Genomic DNA, 15678 nt, shown 5'->3' with positions numbered 1-15678 from the left:
AATTTTAGTTGCATAAATTTGATATAATTTTAGTTGCATAAATTTTATATAATTTTAGTTTCAATAATACTAGAGGTTCATAAAAGCTTTTTGGTTGATTCCTTTAGCTATTAGAGTTTCATTAAAGTTTTTTAGTTCATTATTTTTTCTATTAGAGTTTCATTAAAGTTTTCTAGTTCATTCTTTTAGTTTACTATTTTTGCTGTTAGAGTTTCATAAAAGTTTTCCAGCTAATTCTTTTTTATATTAGTTCATTCTTTGAGCTAAATGACCTTAAAATTGAAAAGCATTTCAAATGAACTCTGAAAAGATTGAAAGTTGGCATGGCATCATCATTTCACCCACATAGCATGTGCTAAAAAGTTGAGATGGGTACGGCAAAAACTGGATGCACTTTGTGTACAACAGGACTATTTGTTTCGAGGTATCAGGGTTTCGGACGAAAACTCGTCTGTTACAACAGGCATTTCGTTTCTTCACATGTAACTACAGTGACATTCTAGATCAAAGGCATCATCATAATAGTCGTGGAGAGAAAGTATTCACTTCTGCTTCGCTTTTGTCCTTTGCTTATTGCGCCGTAACCATGGATTATCTTCATCGTTTAACAGGGTGCTTGGGTCAGCCTTGACTTTGAAGGGAGGAATTTAATGGAACTTTTCATAATCTTTGGATATGTATGTCTTGCCCTCCACTCCCGTGATATCTCTTTTTCCTGAAAGAACTATGTGGCGCTTTGGCTCATCGTATGATGTGTTCGCTTCCTTATCTTTTTTTTCTCGGTTTGGTGGACATGTCCTTCACATAGAAAACCTGCGCCATATCATTGGCTAGGACGAACGATTCTTCTGTGTACCCAAGATTCACTAGTAGAAAAAAGGCCTATTGTCCCGGTTGGTGAGGGCCTTTAGTCCCAGTTCTGGAACCGGGACTAAAGGGTCGTTACTAAAGACCCCCCTTTAGTCCCGGTTCTTATACGAATCAGGACTAAAGGCCCTCCATGTGACCGCTGCCTGGAGGTCCACGTGGACTCAAGGAAATTTTATGAATTCTTTTATGAATTTTTTTTAGAATATTTTCCTGATTTTCAAATTTCTGAATTATTTTAACCTCTAATCTCTAATCACCCTTCATCACTGCTCAATTTAACCTCTAATATGTAATCACCCCTCATCATTCCAAATCATCTAACTTGCCGGACGGTCACCCATCCTCTCACTACCCCATCCCGAGCACGCTTAACTTCCGGGTTCTATTCTACCTCGTTTCCAAGTCTCTAGTTGTTGTTTTCCTGACAATAGTAAGATGTCAATCCTATTAACCCTCAGGAATTTAGCTTGAACATGAAGTCACACATTTCACTGTTTGAGTTTGAAACTATTGTTCTAAAAAATAATAATTATTTAGTAACACTAATATTTCTTGAATAAGTAGTTTGACCACAGTTTGATCAGATTTGACCAAAATTCAAAAAAATAAAATAATTATTTAGTAACACTAATATTTCTTGAATAAGTAGTTTGACCATTGTTTGAGCATAGTTTGACCATGGTTTGACCAGATTTGACCAAAATTCAAAAAAACTGAAATAATTATTTAGTAACACTAATATTCTTGAATAATTATTTAGTAACATTAATACTTCTTGAATAAGTACTTTGACCATAGTTTGACCAGATTTAACGAAAATTCAAAAAAATTGAAATTTGAGCATAACTTTTTTTATTTCAGAATTTGAGGATTCTAAAAATTTGCAAACAGGCTGTAGGCAGTCAAAATCAGATGCGGATTTTCGTGCTGAACATTTTGATATATTATACGTTTTTTTCTGACATCGTATGCAAAAGTTATAGCCGTTTTACATTTTCCCTATACTTTTTGCAAAACATGTCCAAATTTAAGTTTTTAAATTTTCCTAACTAGTAGATGTAGTAACATAACGACATCTCGAAGGATTTTAATTTTTGAAGTTTTTATCATTTTCTTTTGTTTTTTACAAAACTGGAAAGGCGATCCACAGGGGGGTTAGAGTTTGAAAATGGGACCTTTAGTCCCGGTTTGAGACACGATGTCACACCCTAGATAGTTTATGCATTAGAGTGATGCATCATGTTTATTTCATTCATTAGAAACTTGAAATGGGGATGAAAGAACCCCCAGCCCCCTCTGAAACCAACTAGGGTTTACTAAAAATATTTTCAATGAACCTGAAATGCCCTTCTAAAATGTCCATCATTTTTGTCTTGGTTCAGAACCTCTCCCAAAAGTGGTTCACATTTTTCTAGGACACCTAAGGTCACTGGATTAATTCTTTACCTATTTGCATTTGGGCATTTAAATGCTATAAAATAATTCAAATGCCCAAATAATTCTGGATTTAAGTGAGGGCTGTAAGGAATAATCCCAACAGGGCCACAATTATTTGCAGGATTTTTGGAAACGTTTTAGTATTTTTAATAAAGCCGACACTTACAGAGAAATAGAAAACAGAAATAAAAGAGAGAGAGAGAGAGAGAGAGAGAGAGAGAGAGAGAGGATCTTAACTGGTCTCACCTGGCAGCCCAACAGCAGGCCAACCTAGCCGGCCCAGCCCAGCAGCCGCTTCAGCGAGCTGCTTGACTCGGCCAGGCAGGCAAGTAGGTGCTCGACGCCGGCACCAGCGTGCGCCATGCAGCTTCCCGCCGCCCTACTTCCTCCCCTCGCCGCTCTGCTAGCCTGGGTCGATCACCCACTCCTCCCCCGACCCCCTGGACACCTCACTCTCCCCCCTGCCCTCTCCTTCCCTCTCTCCCGCCATGGCCGACGCAGCCGCCGCCGTCCCGCCGCCGTAACCGCGCCCACCGTTGTCCACACGCCGCTGCACCGTGTCCAGAAGCTTCGCCACTTCCTCCTCGACCGTTTTGCCGAGCCACGCCCCGCCGGAGGTCCCCGAGCGTCTCCACCGAGCTCATCGTCAACCTCCTGCCGGCCAGATCGCCTTCGCCGCCCCGCTTGCTCTGGCTCGTCTCCGACCTCGCCGTCTGCTCCGTCGCAACCACCGTGAGCTGGGCCACCTCCCTATCCTCTCTGCTCTCCTTCTCGTGCACCACAGTGAGCAAACCGAGTTCGTACGAACGCGCCGCCGCTGAGCTCGTCGCCGACGAGGCTCCGGCCATTCAATGACCGCGCCACCCTGTCCACTAACCTCTCCACACTCCCAGGAGCTCAACGCACTAACCCACGCGCCTCGTCGTGCCCCCTAGCGATGAGTCCGAGCTCACCCGAGCTCCGGCTGCCGCCAAACTCGTCGCCGACGCCATTTCCGGTGACCCTGAGCCCAACACTAGCCCCACCCGCCGCGGCTCGCTCCCAGCTAAATGTAGAGCCCAACGGCGCCTCGAACGGTGCCCTGTAGGCGAAACCCGCACCTGCAGCGCCACGTTTGGCCTCGCCGTAGGCTAAACGCCGGTGAGTTGACCCTGCTGACCCCATTTGACTACGGGTGGGCCCAGCTTGACCCCCCTGGGGTCAATGACAGGTGGGGCCCACCCGGCTAACTAATCCAGGATTAGTACTAATCTAAATTAGTTAAACTAATGACACTAACACACGGGACCCACTGTCAGGTTTGACCTGGACCGTTCCGTTGACCACTGACGTCACCCTGACGCAATGCTGAAGCAGTAATTTATAAACTGGAATTATTCTTACACGAGAAATTCCAGAAAATACCACAAACTTCAAAAAATAATAGAAATTAATCTGTAGCTCCAAAAGCAAAGTGTTATATATGAAAAATGATCAGAAAAATCTAATCTATCCATCTGTACTGGTTTCATGCATGTTTAAACAAGTTAACCTGCTGTTTAGTGCAGAACAAGTTAAAGCACTATTAAGGGCCATTTATGAGTTCGAAACTTGAATCTTTGGTTCAAAGTGGTTCAAACCCATCTGGTCTTAGTTGCATTAGACCAATACACTCATTTTTACATGTCTCATGCATGCATCATATTGTTGCATATTGTTTGGTGATGATTGTGTATCGGTGCTCTCTGCGGCAGGTTCTGCCCCCAAGGAGTATCGCGAATACCCTAATGAAGAGCAATACGAGTCCACGGACCAGCAAGGCAAGCAACCAACCATTTGATCGTATCGATACAATCTCATGTTCTCGCCTCTGCTCTTTTTTACTGCATTAAGACAACGCGATTCAAACTGCTGTGTGCTACGATAGTTGAACCCATTTCCTCTGCATGACCTGTCATTGCCACAGTAACTAGATGAAACCCACTAGCATGTGTAGGAATTGATTGAGCCATATGTATGTGTTGTTCCTACCTTGTTATGCCTGCTATGCTTAGAGTCGTTTTCAGGTCTGGTTCATCTGGGTGATGGGCTAGAGTGAAATGATCATGTCGGTATGAGAGTGATGTGTTGAACACGATTTGGTAAAGGTATCGATGAGAGGCCATGTAGGAGTACATGGTGGGTTGTTTCATTGAAGTTGTCCTTAAGCACTGAGATCTGTATGTGTGATTTAAGATTCAGCTACTACCATGCATTGGGCCCGAAACCAATGGACCCTCTCGGCTTCTTATTCACCCTAGTCCTCTGTCCAGGAGTTGCAAGTAGTTTCTGGTGTTTGTAGCTTACTGGAGGCCGTGGGCAGCACTGACCCGCGGGGTGGGCTGTGATGCGGTAGGTACGTGGCCGGGTATACCGGGCACCCGTTAGGTGTCTCGGAACCCTGTACACATCGTTCGGGGCCGTATGTGGAAACCTCGGCCGGACTCCCTGCGGATGGAAGCTGAATAGGCGATAAACCTGGACTAGAGACTTAGGTGTTTAGGTAGGTCATGGCTGACACCCACGTTGGGCTTCCGATTGAAGGTTGCCGAGTACATGTCATGTAAACAGTGGTAAGTGGTGAGAGCGTGTATGAAGAAGTACACCCCTGCAGGGTTAACATTATCTATTAGAATAGCCGCGTCCGCGGTAAAGGACTACTTTGTTACCTATACAGTTCATAGACAAGTAAATGGAAACTAATAAAAGCCTCAAGATAAGCGTGAGTGCCGAGGATGGCTCTTCCGTAGGATGATGGAGGTGGATCCTCGGTAGTGTATTGAAGTGGTGAGTAGTGGACTCGCGTGCGCAAAACCATTTCAAGTTGGAGTCACGTAAGATAGCTTAGCCAAGAGTCAAAGCTGGCTTGCTGCAATAACCCCACCAACCCTTCTTGATAATGTGCATGTATGTAAGATCTGATGTAAGTCTTGCTGAGTACCTTTGTACTCATGTTGCTTAATTTACATTTTACAGAAGACGCTGCAACCCCTTCTGATGGGTTCTTCGTAGACGTCGATGTCGATGAGTAGGCTGAAGCCCAAGTGGTGATCCTGAGCTCACGATGGACCATGTAGTATAGTCAGGCTTACCCAAGCCTCTTTTATTTTACTAGTTGTCTATACTCAGACAAGTTACTTCCGTTATTGGCTTGTATGTTTGTATGACTTGAATGCTGGGTCGTGTGACCCATACTTGTGTGTATGATATGTATGGCTCTCTGAGCCTTTAAATAAAGTACTTGTGTTGTAGAGTCACGTTATGATGCCTTGTTGTATTGGCACATATCGAGCATATTGTGTGTATGATTGAAATGCTTGGTATGTGTGGGATCTGACTATCTAGTTGTTTATCCTTAGTAGCCTCTCTTACCGAGAAATGTCTCCTAGTGCTTCCACTGAGCCATGGTAGCTTGCTACTGCTCCGGAACACTTAGGCTGGCCGGCATGTGTCCTTCTTCGTTCCTGTGTCTGTCCCTTCGGGGAAATGTCATGCAATGGATACCGGAGTCCTGTTAGCCCGCTACAGCCCGATTTACCGGAGTCCTGCTAGCCCAGTGCTACAAACCGGATTCACTCGCTGATGACCGACACGTTCGATGCTGGGTCATGGATGCCTATCCTTGTAAGTTTGTGCCACTTTGGGTTTACGACTAGCCATGTCAGCCCGGGCTCCTTATCATATGGATGCTAGCGACACTATCACATACGTGTGCCAAAAGGCGCAAACGGTCCTGGGCAAAGGTAAGGCGACACCCGTGGGAATATCATGCGTGATGCCGCAAAGTGATATGAGGTGTTACATGCTAGATCGATGTGGCATTGAGTCGGGGTCCTGACACACGAACCGGGACTAAAGGGCATTGCACCCTTTAGTCCCGGTTCATGTATCAAACCGGGACTAAAGATTAGACCTTTAGTCCCGATTTGAGATACGAACCGGTACTAAAGGGCATCACACCCTTTAGTCCTGGTTCGTGTCTCAAACCGGGACTAAAGGGATCATTTGAACCGGTACTAATGCCTTTAGCCGCACGAACCGGGACCTATGCTCACATTAGTCTCGGTTCATGACTAAACCGGGACTAATGGACTTATCTGGCCTGAACAAAAGCCCTGTTTTCTACTAGTGATTGTTTAGATCCACTGTTGTCATTCTGTACTGTGGGTCTACCTGTACCCCGCCTCCTGACAGATTGACCCATTTGCACTTAAACAAAGGGACCTTAGAATCATGTCCGTAGTCAAGTTCCCATATGTACACTATGTAACCATAATATGTGTCATTTCCCCTCTTGGTTACTGCATCAAAGTAGACACCGCTGTTTTGGTTGGTGCTCTTTTGATCTTGGGTGATCATGTAAAATGTATTTCCATTTATCTCGTATCCTTTGTAATTCAATACAGTCGAATATGGTCCCCTGGACAACGAGTACAACTCATCACAAACAGTGTTGTCACCTCTGAGACGTGTTTCCAACCAACTGCCGAAAGTCCTGATGTGTTCACATGTGATCCAGTCGTCACACTGCTCTGGGTGTTTGGAGAGCAAACTATTCTTATGTTCATCGACATACGGGGTCACCAAGGTAGAGTTCTATAGAACTGTGTACTGTGCTTGAGACCAAGAATGCCCGTCCCTGCATATTATTGAGTCCCCTCCAAGCGTGCCTTTTCCAGTCAGTCTCCCCTCATACGGCGATTTAGGGAGACCAATCTTATTAAGGCCAGGAATGAAGTCAACACAAAATCCAATGACATCCTTTGTTTGATGGCCCATGGAGATGCTTCCTTCTGTCCTAGTGTGGTTACAGACATATTTCTTTAGGACTCCCATGAACCTCTCAAAGGAGAACATATTGTGTAGAAATACGGGGCCCAGAATGACAATCTCGTCGACTAGATGAACTAGCACATGCGTCATGATATTGAAGAAGGATGGTGGGAACACGAGCTTGAAATTGACAAGACATTGCGCCACATCACTCCTTAGCCTTGGTATGATTTCTGGATCAATCACCTTCTGAAAGATTGCATTGAGGAATGCACATAGCTTCACAATGGCTAATCAGACGTTTTCCGGTAGAACCCCCTCAATGCAACTGGAAGCAGTTGCGTCATAATCATGTGGCAGTCATGAGACTTCAAGTTCTGGAACTTTTTCATTGGCATATTTATTATTCCCTTTATATTCGACGAGAAGCCAGACGGGACCTTCATACTGAGTAGGCATTCAAAGAAGATTTCCTTCTCTTCTTTGGTAAGAGCGTAGCTGGTAGGACCTTCATACTGATTTGGAGGCATGCCGTCTTTTTCGTGCAAATGTTGCAGGTCCTCCCGTGCCTCCGGTATATCTTTTGTCTTCCCATACACGCCAAAGAAGCCTAGTAGGTTCACGCAAAGGTTCTTCGTCACGTGCATTACATTGATTGAAGAGCGTACCTCTAGGTCTTTCCAGTAGGGTAGGTCCCAAAATATAGATTTCTTCTTCCACATGGGTGCGCGTCCCTCAGCGTCATTCGGAACAGATAGTCCGCCGGGACCCTTTCCAAAGATTACGTGTAAATCATTGACCATAGCAAGTATGTGATCACCGGAACGCATTGCGGGCTTCTTCCGGTGATCTGCCTCGCCTTTGAAATGCTTGCCTTTCTTTCGACATTGATGGTTGGTTGAAAGAAATCGATGATGCCCCAGGTACACATTCTTCCTGCATTTGTCTAGGTATATACTTTCGATGTCAGCTAAACAGTGTGTGCATGCGTGGTATCCCTTGTTTGTCTGTCCTGAAAGGTTACTGCGAGCGGGCCAATCATTGATGGTTACAAACAGCAATGCGTGCATGTTAAATTCCTCCTGTTTGTGCTCATCCCACACATGTACACCGTTTCCATTCCACAGCTGCAAAAGTTCTTCAACTAATGGCCTTAGGTACACATCAATGTCGTTGCCGGGTTGCTTAGGGCCTTGGATGAGAACTGGCATCATAATGAACTTCCGCTTCATGCACCTCCAAGGAGGAAGGTTATACATACATAGAGTCACGGGCTAGGTGCTGTGATTGCTGCTCTTCTCCCTGAAAGGATTAATGCATTCGCGCTTAAACCAAATGCGACCCGTTAGCGGGTGCTATCAACTTCCCGTCTTTCTTACGGTTCTCATTGTGCCATCGCATCAACTTGGCATGCTCTTTGTTTCCGAACAGGCGTTTCAACCGTGGTATTATAGAAGCATACCACATCACCTTGGCAGGAACCCTCTTCCTGGGGCGCTCGCCGTAAACATCACCAGGGTCATCTTGTCTGATCTTATACTGCAATGCACCGCATACCGGACATGCGCTCAAATCCTCGTACGCACCATGGTACATTATACAGTCATTAGGGCATGCATGTATCTTCTGCACCTCCAATCCTAGAGGGCATACAACCTTCTTTGCTGCATACCTGCTGTCGGGCAATTCGTTACCCTTTGGAAGCTTCTTCTTCAATATTTTCAGTAGCTTCTCAAATCCTTTGTCAGGCACACCATTCTTTGCCTTCCACTTCAGCAATTCCAGTACGGTACCGAGCTTTGTGTTGCCATCTTCGCAATTGGGGTACAAACCTTTTTTGTGATCCTCTAACATGCGATCGAACTTGAGCTTCTACTTTTGACTTTCGGACTGTCTCCTTGCATCAACAATGACCCGGCGGAGATTATCATTGGGCACATCGTCTGGTTCCTCTTGATCTTCAGCAGCTTCCCCCGTTACAACATCACCATATTCAGGGGGCACATAGTTGTCATCGTCCTCTTTTTCTTTGTTGTCTTCCATCATAACCCATATCTCTCCGTGCTTGGTCCAAACATTATAGTGTGGCATGAAACCCTTATAAAGCATGTGGGTGTGAATGGTTTTCGAGTCAGAGTAAGAATTCGTATTCCCACATATAGGGCATGGACAACACATAAAACCATTCTGCTTGTTTGCCTCATCCACTTCAAGAAAATTATGCACACCCTTAATGTATTCGGAGGTGTGTCTATCATCGTACATCCATTGCCGGTTCATCTACGTGCATTATATATAATTAAGTGTGTCAAAAACCATTACAGAACATCATGAATAGATAATTATGTGACCAAATTAATAAAAGTTCATCATCACATTAAAACCAAAGTACATACATAGTTCTCATCTAACAACATATAGCTCTCCAGAGCATCTAATTAACTAAACCATACATTGAAACTATGTAAAACATTTCAATGCGAAAACAAATGCGATCGTAATCGCAATCAAGGTAACAATTGATCCAACGACATAATGATACCAAGCCTCGGTATGAATGGCATATTTTCTAATCTTTCTAATCTTCAAGCGCATTGCATCCATCTTGATCTTGTGATTATCGACGACATCCGCAACATGCAACTCCAATATCATCTTCTCCTCCTCAATTTTTTTATTTTTTCCTTCAAGAAATTGTTTTCTTCTTCAACTAAATTTAACCTCTCGACAATAGGGTCGGTTGGAATTTCCGGTTCACATATCTCCTAGATAAATAAAAATCTATGTCACGTTGGTCGACATAATTGTCATAAACAATAAATGAACCAAATAGTTATAAAGATAATATATACCACATCCGAATCATAGACAAGACGAGGGACGACGGGGCAAATACCAAAGCCATCGCACTATATAATAAGAAGCAATAATAAAAGTAAAAAAAATTATAGAAGTATCTATCTAAACATACAAGTAAGAATTTTTTTTTCTTTCAGAAAAAAGATAAGAACAAGAGGCTCACCACGGTGGTGCCGGCGACGAGATCGACGCTGGCGATCGACGGTGGTGAAGACGGGGACGGGATGTGACGGACCACTAAACCTAGACAAATATTGAGGAAAATGGAGCTTGGAGGTCGAGCTTGGAGAGGAGAAAGCTTAAGTAGTGTGGCTCGGGCATTCCATCGAACACCTCGTGTGCATAGGAGGTGAGCTAGAGCACCACAAACCCCTCTCCCCTCGCCGGCCAGAAAAAATAGAGCAGTGTGCTCTGCTCTTACGCGAGGGGGTATATATAGGCATTTCATTGGTCTCGGTTGGTGGCTTGAACTGGGACCAAAGGGCAGCCTTTGGTCTCAGTTCAAGCCACCAACCGGGACCAATGGTGGTGGGCCAGGAGCGAGACCCATTGGTCCCGGTTCGTCCCACCAACCGGGACCAAAGGGGCCAGACGAACCGGGACCAATGCCCCCATGAGGCCCGGCAGGCTCCCTGGCCTTACGAACCAGGACCAATGGGCCCATGGGTCCCGGTTCGTGACTGAACCGGGACTAATGGGCTTATCTGGCCCGAACGTAAACCTGTTTTCTACTAGTGTTACATTCTCTCACTTGGCTTTTGCAATGACATGAAGATCAAAACCTTTAAAGATCGATCCCATCAATTAAGATGCTGGAGGGGCAATGTATTAACATGCTAATCAAAATCATTAAAGTAATTCTAATGAAGTTCCAAATAATTTTAGTCTTACGGGATCTAGCCGGTGCTGGTCTTCAATGGATCTATTTGGGTCCAGTCTACGTTCGTCGTCGTTCATGTGGTGTCAGTTGGATCTTTCCGATATAAACTTCTCTCCATCGGCGACGGTTGCTATTTCAGTAGGTTGGTCGTTTGAGGACTTAGTACGATAACTTCACGACTGCCTACTAAAACAAGGTTTGCGCTGCTCTGATGAGGGAGGGGCGATAATGACGACGCTATTTGGCTCGCTCTAGGGTGTGTAGTCGTCGCTAGGTGATCTACCGACCTGGTTGTAATTTTATTTGTAACCTCCGGTGTTCTTTGTACTGACATGATAGATGATGAATTAATTACCAGTTAAGGAAAATGGGCTTCTTAAGAAAAATGGCTTTGCTATAGTTAGGATCTCGCATGCAGGTGGATAATCGAATACAAAATCGTAAGCCTAGGGTAGGTCGAACTCTCGGTGTTTGCGTCGCCATAACGATCCCAAAGATAGCATACTCCAAGTGTGTTTCTGTCTGTGTATGGAAGTACGTGGTCAAATTTCTGAACTTCGAGGACGCGTTAAAGTGCTAAATCCTAGGTCGCCGCTGTTAGCCTTAAATCCTACGAGTAGTACTATGCAATTAATCTAAGTCAGCACTCTCCGTCGTCGTCTACCAGAAGATTAACTCTACTCGTCTAGTGGCTATAGCGTGGGGCTAGCTGGAGCCTTTCTCAAACTACATGCACCGACGGCGAAGACCGACGTCGGACGGTCACAGCACAGCTCCATCTTCCGCATGCCAAGTTCATGTGCTTGTAGGAAGTAAGATGTAGGAGTACTAGTGTTATGGTAATGCATGCACCTTACGGTTTAGGCGAGTCACTGTTTCCATTTATCGAAATCATTAGTTGTTACACACTAGTTAAGCAAAAACCATACAATACATCATTTTCTGTTGGTACTAAATTAACAGTAAGACAATGCCTTAGGAACGGTATACTTACTGTATGTATCTTGTTCTTGTTATATAGATCCGCGGCGTTCATGAATCATGATTCATAATGGTCAAGTGGCATGCATAACTGCAATGTCAAAGGATTCCCTGTGATCTACATCTCCTAGACCTATCTTGGGGATCCACGGGTTCCAGTTCATGCATGGGTCACTATGCAATCGATCGTGAGGTCATAATGTCGATTAAGAGAAGTCACGTTCTTTCACGTGGCGGAGGCATGAATTTCAAGGCAAGATATCAATCTGTATTTGCGACCCGATCTTTTAGGGCACCTTAGCTTCAGCAGTACTATCATTTCCCTTATGCACACAGTGTATACGTAGTATAGGGTTTGAACTTTGTGGTTCAACATGTGAGAACCAATCTAAATGAAAATAACTCACACGAAAAATCGCAACAAAGATGTTTTTTTCTAAAGGTTTTCCTAAAACTTAGGGTTTTTATGCAACCCAAAACTAGATTACGGGTGTTTTCCCAGAAAGCACATCATCAGTATCGATCAGAACAATAGCCGTCATGGTTCTTAAATTACAGCTGGTCGTATCAAGAGAAGAATTAATTAATGTGTCTGACAGGAGATTGATTCTCAATTCCCAACCAAGCATCAGTACGTATCTTCAGTCCCTTCTACAGCTGACCAGTTCTCATCAATTAGTTAGAGATTATAAAGAAAGATATGAAGAGATTTGCTTGATCGATGCATTCATTGCAGTCAACGGTGTGCATGTATGCTACCGTGTGCACCTTCTGTGTGTAAGATCCAACACTCAGCATCAATCACGCATGCACAGCTTCCGCTACTATATATACCCACGAAACCCTCTCTTCTTTCAACACCCAACTCATCTCACACTCCACCGAGCTCTCAATCACAAGTCACAATGGCTACTAGCACTAAGCTTGTAGCTCTTGCCTTTGTTGTCCTCGTGAGCATTGGGTTCACCAATGCTTCAAGGATGTTGGCTAGCTCCTCAAGTGCTGGAGGTGGAGGCGGGGGAGGCGGAGGTGGTGGCAGCTCGTCGGGAGGGGGTGGCAGTGGATGGGGGCATGGGGCTGGAGGAGGTGGTGGCTTGGGATATGGCGAGAACGGTGGAGATTCCAGTAACAAGTATAACTTTGCCAAGGGACTTGGTGGAGGAGGGGGGCATGGTGCTGGCGGTGGTTCTCAAGGCGGATCCGGATCCGGTTCCGGCTCTGGCGGTGGCAACGGTGTTGGTTCGAGTGGCTCAGCGTCAGCCCCTAGTGGCAATGGGTATGCCAGTGCTGATGGTCAGGGTGGGGGCGGTGGTGGAGGTGGTGGCGCAGATGGGTCAAGCGGATCTGGAGCCGGAAAGGGTGTTGGCCAAGGAGAAGGTGAGAGTGGCATAGCAACCGCCCCGGCTGTAGCTCATTCTGCTGGTGGTGACAGCTACTCTGAAGCTGGCGGTGGTGGTAATGGCGGTGGTGGTGGTGACGGTGGAAATGGAGGTGGTAATGGCGCTGGAGCTGGACAGGCCGCCAGCGATGACACTTCTGGGGGGAATGCAAGTGGAGGGGGTAGCGGCAACGGTGGTGGCCAGGGTGGAGGCGTAGCTCAAGGTCCGAGTATGGGAGTTGGTTCTGGCTCTGGCATTGGAGGCGGACGGACTGGTAGCACTGGCTCCTATGGGCAAGGCTATGCCGCTGGAACCGGTGCTGGAACGGGTGGTGGTGAAGGCGGCAGCAACAATGGTGGGTTCGGCGGCGGTGGAGGTAGCGGATCCGGGTCTGGCAGTGGCGGATACCCTTAAAATTCCTTTTCGAACAAGCTAGAATTGGAGCACATCATGTACTCTAGTCTCTTCATTTCACGATTTCACATCATTTGTGTTTCTATTCATTCATAGGGTTTTTACTAGGCGCCTCCAAATAAAGGGCTCCATGATTCTAGTGGAAGTACTAAGTAGTTAGTGGAGCAATCTACTGAGATGTAATCGCTACCTACGTGTATCTTATGTTATTTCATTGTTAGTCTGAGTGCTTGCTTACTACTTTTTGAACCAATATGCCTTGCTACTGCTTGTTTTAAAAAAGGCCAGGCCTCCTTTGATTTGTAGGAACTTTGTAGGAATTTCATAGGATAGGATTGCAAAGAAAAAATTCACTTAAAGCCTTTTGGTTTGTAGGAATGTATTCCTATTCCTATGTAGGATAGAAATCAATTCTTCACATTTTGAAGAAAAAAAATACTAGCCTGGACTCAATGAAAAAAATCATATTCTATGTATCAAATGATATTTTTTTATATACGAACTGAGATGTATGTCATCTCACTCCTTATGATTTTCCTATTTCTTTAAAATTCCTATCCTATGCAAAGGAGGCCTCAATGATAGTTCTGCAAGTTGCCCCTAATTTATTCCTTTCTCTGTGGGGGATGGTGGCTGGTTTGGCTAGCATGGAGTATGTGGCAGGCTTTATGAGAAACGAAAGAGATAAAAATGGACAGATGAGACAAATACAGAGACCCAAAGCCCAATGCATTAGTAACCTGCTGACAATAATTCAGGCTAATACTACTAAGCTTGCCTGTAGGTCGACCTTACAAAGATCTATTTGGTCATTTGCCATACGTACGGCCTTCAACTTGTTTAGGCTGGTCGTAACAGGGGTATCATGTATTATTATCATGCAGTATCATGCATATGATACTAGTGTATAATACTACTTCCGTAATACATAGTATCATTAGTTAGTATCTTACTTATTAATTATCATGTTTGTCATAATAATGTAGTACAACATTTAATATGATACCACATTTTCTCTTTCTTCATTTAATTATGTGTCACATCATCTAAAAAATTAGTTAACATGCATGATACTACCATTAAGACCAGCCTTATGAATTTACGGGACTATGGGCTCCTGAGGGGAATTTACTTCCGACTCATGTCGCTCGCGAAAAATAAATGAAGCCGAGTGTGGAACATATTTGACAAAGCCCAATTTAACCTCGGTGAAGTATAAGCTGAGTGTTACACTCGGCATCTGGTCCTCGGCTTCATTTTTTAGCTTAGGCCGAGTGTCAATTCATGGATGGTCGCCTTATAAGTCGAGGTTAAAAACGTGGCTCTCGGTAAAAAAAAGCAGTATGACGACCGGCAGCCGATAACGGTGGTGCCACATGGCACATGTGTAAGCAGAGAGGGAGGCGTAACTCGTGTTTTTACACTTGGCTTACGAGGAAATACATGGCAACACGTGAATTTTTTGGTAGTGAGTTGTGTTTCTCTCTCAATCTCTACTATTAAAAAATCAACTAATTGGGGGCACCCCTTGTTGGGTGTCTAAGCGACACTTTGGTTCGCGGGCTCACCCTAGCGCATATCGGATGGTTTTTTCTTTGGCTTTTCTTTGGTTTCATGATTTTTAAGGTTTTTATTTATTTATTGGGTTTTTGAAAAAAATCGTGTTATCTTGGTTTCTTTGGGGTTTTTCCATGTCTATCAAGAACGTGAAAATCACGGTAGTGCTTCGCGTGAAGCATGGTTGTGCTTCTCAGAAAGCACAATTGTGCTTTTCTGAACAACACCGCTTGAACCACTTCTCTTAAAGTAATTGTGTTTCAATGAAAATGTTAAGCACGGGTGTGCTTCCGTGAGCATGAGAAAATTCGGTCCATATTCGGTGTTGGCGCTAGAGCAATGAGAGTACGATAGAACATTTTGAGACAATGTACTCTTGTTTTTGTCAAAAAAGCCTATGGTTACTTTATGCAATGGGGGGGTATTGGAAAAGTATGTTGTCCATGATGAGTATGTGCGGTGAAAACCAAATTATAATTAATTCAAGAGTTTCTATCTATTTTCACACCC

At 44.5% G+C, this 15678-nt stretch overlaps 1 protein-coding gene across 1 annotated transcript; it reads left to right on the top strand.

The window, feature by feature from the left end:
• The first annotated feature begins 12686 nt into the window (after nt 1–12686).
• Nucleotides 12687–13864, top strand: LOC123044048 (putative glycine-rich cell wall structural protein 1). Its single transcript, XM_044466670.1, has one exon. The coding sequence runs from the start codon at nt 12724–12726 to the stop codon at nt 13609–13611; it is 888 nt and encodes a 295-aa protein (XP_044322605.1). The 5' UTR covers nt 12687–12723; the 3' UTR covers nt 13612–13864.
• Nucleotides 13865–15678: the final 1814 nt, after the last annotated feature.

This window comes from Triticum aestivum, chromosome 2B, assembly GCF_018294505.1.
Source record: "Triticum aestivum cultivar Chinese Spring chromosome 2B, IWGSC CS RefSeq v2.1, whole genome shotgun sequence".
Classification (NCBI taxonomy): domain Eukaryota; kingdom Viridiplantae; phylum Streptophyta; class Magnoliopsida; order Poales; family Poaceae; genus Triticum; species Triticum aestivum.
The sequence above is the reverse complement of the archived record's forward strand: the minus strand, read 5'-3'. Positions and strand labels throughout refer to the sequence as shown.